We start from the raw sequence: 5,629 nt of genomic DNA on the forward strand, positions 1-5,629 counted from the left end.
GCCAAAGGCAAGGAGTCAGAGGTTAAAATCATAATAAATAGCATCATTTTTCTTTTGGTAAACATTGAAAACGGGTCTCACAGACCCAAACACCACACAAGGGTTAAAACTAAGGGTATGCAATTTTTGGAACAGGAACTGTCTCAATATTTCCTAATTGTTATGTTTTGTTTTATGGTTGTGCAATTTTGTAATGCCTTATAGCTTAATCTGAATCCCAATTAAATAAAAGAGTAGTTTTATTTAAAGGGTGGTATACATCTTTCAAATTTTTCCAGGGTATGTAAACGATGTAATGATCAGAATATTTATATCATATTTATACGTATACTTCATATCTTAGTTTGAACTAGATCATAAAATTATGGATCCTTGTCTATTATGTCCATTAGTTTTTCTACTTGCTGTTTTTTCTGATTATTGTTGATTATTGTTTGGTTTGTTGCCAAGCTGCCCCTCTGACCTGATCGGTTCCTCCTTTCACGAAAGCTGTCGGTGAAAGAGGTCATTGTCAATCGTCGTGACGCTTGTTGAATTGATGCTCGAAAATTCTCCCCAGCAAAGTAGTACAGGAGGGGGTTCAGACAGCTGTTGGACGTGGCCATGCACAAAGTAATGACCAAAACCTTCAGCAGGTATTCCTGTTTCTTTTGGTTCCCGATGACAGCATGTAGGTGAAGTGTGCGAACCACGTGGTATGGAGCAAAGCTGAGCAAAAAGGTGCTGAGAATCACGGCAATCAGGTACACGGAGCGCTGACGTTTCCGTTTGTGTTTCTGAACTTTCCGATTTGCACAAAGACTTCGGATGATGCACCCGTAGCAGCCCAGGATAATGATAAATGGGATCAGGAAGCCCAGAGCCAGTGCAAGATAGTTGATTTGGTATATTGTCTTCCAGTTTCCAGGCTCAAAACAGTGTGTTTTCTTTCCTTTTTTAATAGTTCCTGACATAAGGAAAGGTATAGATGACAATGCTACAAACACCCAGATGCCAAAACATGCAAACTTGGCCCGGCGCACAGTGACAATAGTCCTACTGCGCATGGGATGCACCACGACAAGATAGCGCAGAACGCTCAGACCTGTCAGAAATAGTACACTGGTGTAGATGTTCACATAGAAAGCGAATGTACACCAACGACAAAGCCAGTCCCAAAATGTCCAATGACATTCTTTGAAGTAGTAGATCAGACGAAAGGGAAGCGTTGTGGAGAAACAAACATCTGATATGGCGAGGTTGGTCATGAACACAGTACTGGCTGACTTCCTAGGGCTGTACCTCAGGAACACGAACAGAGCAATCGAATTGCTGAATAATCCGAAAGGAAACATTACGCTATATGTGATGGTATATGCCAAGTATTTGAAGTGATTGCAGCTGTCAGATGCATTGTCGGTCTGAGAGCTGTTTGGCCATGGGGTCTCCGAAAAGCCAAAGGGAGAATCTGAAGAGAAAAGAGAACACAAATATTAAAACTGTGAAACCAGGATTAAAACTTCAGTGCATAACTAGGGTGTAAAAAGACACTGTGCATGAAGAGGTTTCAAATAGCTCTGTATGCTCCACAGAATGTATAGTCATTAATAGATTAATGCAATTTTCAAAATGTAAAATTGCATGATAAATTTGCATAAAGAAATTTTAAGGCATGGGTTTGTACAACTTAAACAATATATGTGAATTTTATTTAATATTATAATTAACAAACCTGTGATAGCAACAAATTAAACATTTTTTTGTCGATGTAATCACTGTTGATGATGTAGTATGCCATGGGCTGGTAGTACTTAAATTCATGTTCCCTGGTATTAGCCAATAGGTCGAAGTGCATTTTGTCACAACACAGTATGCTAGAACCAAGGGTATCAAGGGCAGAGATGTTCACGAGTCACAAAATATGAGGTCGAGTCACGAGTCTTTAGGCTAGAGTCCGAGTCAAGTCACGAGTCTTTAGGCTAGAGTCCGAGTCAAGTCATGACTCAATATACACAGAACATATAATGGAAATGTAGCGTAGAAATAAACAAATAATCTGTAAGTTCAGATAAAAAAAACAACAACAGATTAGCAACTGTATTTTGCCGTTTTATTTAGTGCCTTTACTTTCCTAGGTACCAGTTAAAAGCTTAAGCTGATACGTTTTGCTTTCATTGCAAATTATGGCACAGCGGCCAAACACAGCAAAAAATCCATAATACTGCTTACCTTACCTTGTTCCAGATGCTATTAAATGTATAACCGTGTGTTGTCCCATTAGAAATATAATCCGTTATTTTGTAAATGTGCTTATAATTAAAAAGTGGTTCCCAGTTGTGAAGTAAAACACGAACTCGTTAGAAAGCCAATCAAGCGTTTCATTGACGCATCATCTGTGTGACACTGCAAACTAAATACATGCAAATAACAGCATTTCTTACTAACAATTAAAATTAGGTCTGACTGGTTCAGAAAGCGGTTCTTACAATCATTAGCGCCAATTCTGTAGGTGCGTTCCATTCACATTATTTTACTGTGAAGTGCACTACGTAGGGTATTCCACCATTTTAAGTAGGGAGCGACGCTTCATCACTATACCAGAAGCTGGCTGTAACATTATATATATATACAGTGTATCACAAAAGTGAGTACACCCCTCACATTTCTGCAGATATTTAAGTATATCTTTTCATGGGACAACACTGACAAAATTACACTTTGACACAATGAAAAGTAGTCTGTGTGCAGCTTATATAACACTGTAAATTTATTCTTCCCTCAAAATAACTCAATATACAGCCATTAATGTCTAAACCACCGGCAACAAAAGTGAGTACACCCCTAAGACACTACACCCCTAAATGTCCAAATTGAGCACTGCTTGTCATTTTCCCTCCAAAATGTCATGTGATTTGTTAGTGTTACTAGGTCTCAGGTGTGCATAGGGAGCAGGTGTGTTCAATTTAGTAGTACAGCTCTCACACTCTCTCATACTGGTCACTGAAAGTTCCAACATGGCACCTCATGGCAAAGAACTCTCTGAGGATCTTAAAAGACGAATTGTTGTGCTACATGAAGATGGCCAAGGCTACAAGAAGATTGCCAACACCCTGAAACTGAGCTGCAGCACAGTGGCCAAGATCATCCAGCATTTTAAAAGAGCAGGGTCCACTCAGAACAGACCTCGCGTTGGTCGTCCAAAGAAGCTGAGTGCACGTGCTCAGCGTCACATCCAACTGCTGTCTTTGAAAGATAGGCGCAGGAGTGCTGTCAGCATTGCTGCAGAGATTGAAAAGGTGGGGGGTCAGCCTGTCAGTGCTCAGACCATACGCCGCACACTACATCAAATTGGTCTGCATGGCTGTCACCCCAGAAGGAAGCCTCTTCTGAAGTCTCTACACAAGAAAGCCCGCAAACAGTTTGCTGAAGACATGTCAACAAAGGACATGGATTACTGGAACCATGTCCTATGGTCTGATGAGACCAAGATTAATTTGTTTGGTTCAGATGGTCTCAAGCATGTGTGGTGGCAATCAGGTGAGGAGTACAAGATAAGTGTGTCATGCCTACAGTCAAGCATGGTGGTGGGAATGCCATGGTCTGGGGCTGCATGAGTGCAGCAGGTGTTGCGGAGTTACATTTCATTGAGGGACACATGAACTCCAATATGTACTGTGAAATACTGAGCAGAGCATGATCCCCTCCCTCCGGAAACTGGGTCGCAGGGCAGTGTTCCAGCATGATAATGACCCCAAACACACCTCTAAGACGACCACTGCTTTATTGAAGAGGCTGAGGGTAAAGGTGATGGACTGGCCAAGCATGTCTCCAGACCTAAACCCAATAGAACATCTTTGGGGCATCCTCAAGCGGAAGGTGGAGGAGCGCAAAGTCTCGAATATCCGCCAGCTACGTGATGTCGTCATGGAGGAGTGGAAAAGCATTCCAGTGGCAACCTGTGAAGCTCTGGTAAACTCCATGCCCAGGAGAGTTAAGGCAGTTCTGGGAAATAATGGTGGCCACACAAAATATTGACACTTCAGGAACTTTCACTAAGGGGTGTACTCACTTTTGTTGCCGGTGGTTTAGACATTAATGGCTGTATATTGAGTTATTTTGAGGGAAGAATAAATTTACACTGTTATATAAGCTGCACACAGACTACTTTTCATTGTGTCAAAGTGTAATTTTGTCAGTGTTGTCCCATGAAAAGATATACTTAAATATCTGCAGAAATGTGAGGGGTGTACTCACTTTTGTGATACACTGTATATACAGTGGGGTCAAAAAGTATTTAGTCAGCCACTACGTGGTTTCCCCAACGTTCCCACGAACGTTCCCCCAAAGTTCCTTCACAAACGTTCCCCCAACGTTCCCCCCGAACGTTCCCCCACAAACGTTCCCCCAACGTTCCTTCACGAACGTTCCCACAACGTTACCCCCACGAATGTTCCCCCAACGTTCCCCCCGAACGTTCCCCCAACGTTCTCCCACTAACATTCCCTCAACATTCCTTCACAAACATTCCCCCAACGTTTCCCCACGAACGTTCCCCTAACGTTCCCCCCGAACGTTCCCTCAACGTTCCTTCACAAACGTTCCCCCCGAATGTTCCCCCAACGTTCCCCCACGAATGTATATGTCGCCACAACATTTACATTAATATTTTTTTACCGTATAGAACTCAGTTCTGTAATACAGGTATAACTAATCGTTAATGTTACTGTGTAACTATTACAACATTTAATGCATTTTAATCAGCGTTCTGCTTCATGCACTTTATTATTATTTAACAGATTTGTTTGTTGTTTAATTGCTGTTTGCTCCTTGTTTACTGCAGAGTTAGTTCATGCAATTTTATTAATTTTTGGTTGTTTATTGGCCAAGAACAAGAAATACTCTCGGACGTCGGGCGATCATCCAGTATAAACTGACACGACCACGTACAACATCCAGTACAGAAATCACTCCCCATAATGTTTTTTACAGATATAGCAAATATCTATACATGCACATCACATATACAAACACAAGAGTCAGAACAACAGGAGATGCACCATTACATTATTATTACTGTTTATAACACTTGTGCTTAATTTACACTTGATTTGAAGTGAAAAACGAATGACCAAAGATACACGGAGCGGGAACCTTTTGTCTGGACTTGTTTTCTTCATTCTCTACAGAATACATTATTCTGCTGTTCATCTGATACTTTGAATCTGAACCATCTCCAAATAATTGAGCCATTATTATTCTTTTTACTAAGCAGCTCCTCCACCGTCTCCATGCTATCATGGGAGTTTTACTTACAGAAATGTGTTCTGAGGGCAGAAAGAATTGGCGGTGGTGAGGGGCGAGTTGTGTACAGTGAGGGAGAGAGGCGGGGCAGGTGAACATGCGCAGAGACTAACTGGGAGAAGAGAAAGACGAACTGTCGGATCTAATTGGAACGCAACATCTATATTGATATAGACGATATTGTCTTATCCGATATCGCGTATGAAAATATATCGATATTTTATAAAATCTCGATATATTGCCCAGCCCTAGCGGTGACCAAAAGATTGTAGCACCTTTACACAGTTCAGTTGTTTCCTCTGAGTAGTACAGCTAAGACAAGGAAAAATCACAAATCTGTGTGTAAAGA

General features: G+C 41.3%; 1 protein-coding gene across 1 annotated transcript; it reads right to left on the reverse strand.

The window, feature by feature from the left end:
• Positions 1-362: 362 nt before the first annotated feature.
• Positions 363-1,834, reverse strand: cysltr3 (cysteinyl leukotriene receptor 3). Its single transcript, XM_062997168.1, has 2 exons — positions 1,756-1,834; positions 363-1,447 (listed from the first exon to the last, which is right to left on the reverse strand). The coding sequence occupies exons 1-2, from the start codon at positions 1,832-1,834 to the stop codon at positions 363-365; spliced, it is 1,164 nt and encodes a 387-aa protein (XP_062853238.1).
• Positions 1,835-5,629: the final 3,795 nt, after the last annotated feature.

The sequence above is a fragment of the Trichomycterus rosablanca genome, chromosome 6 (genome assembly GCF_030014385.1).
Source record: "Trichomycterus rosablanca isolate fTriRos1 chromosome 6, fTriRos1.hap1, whole genome shotgun sequence".
Lineage (NCBI taxonomy): Eukaryota > Metazoa > Chordata > Actinopteri > Siluriformes > Trichomycteridae > Trichomycterus > Trichomycterus rosablanca.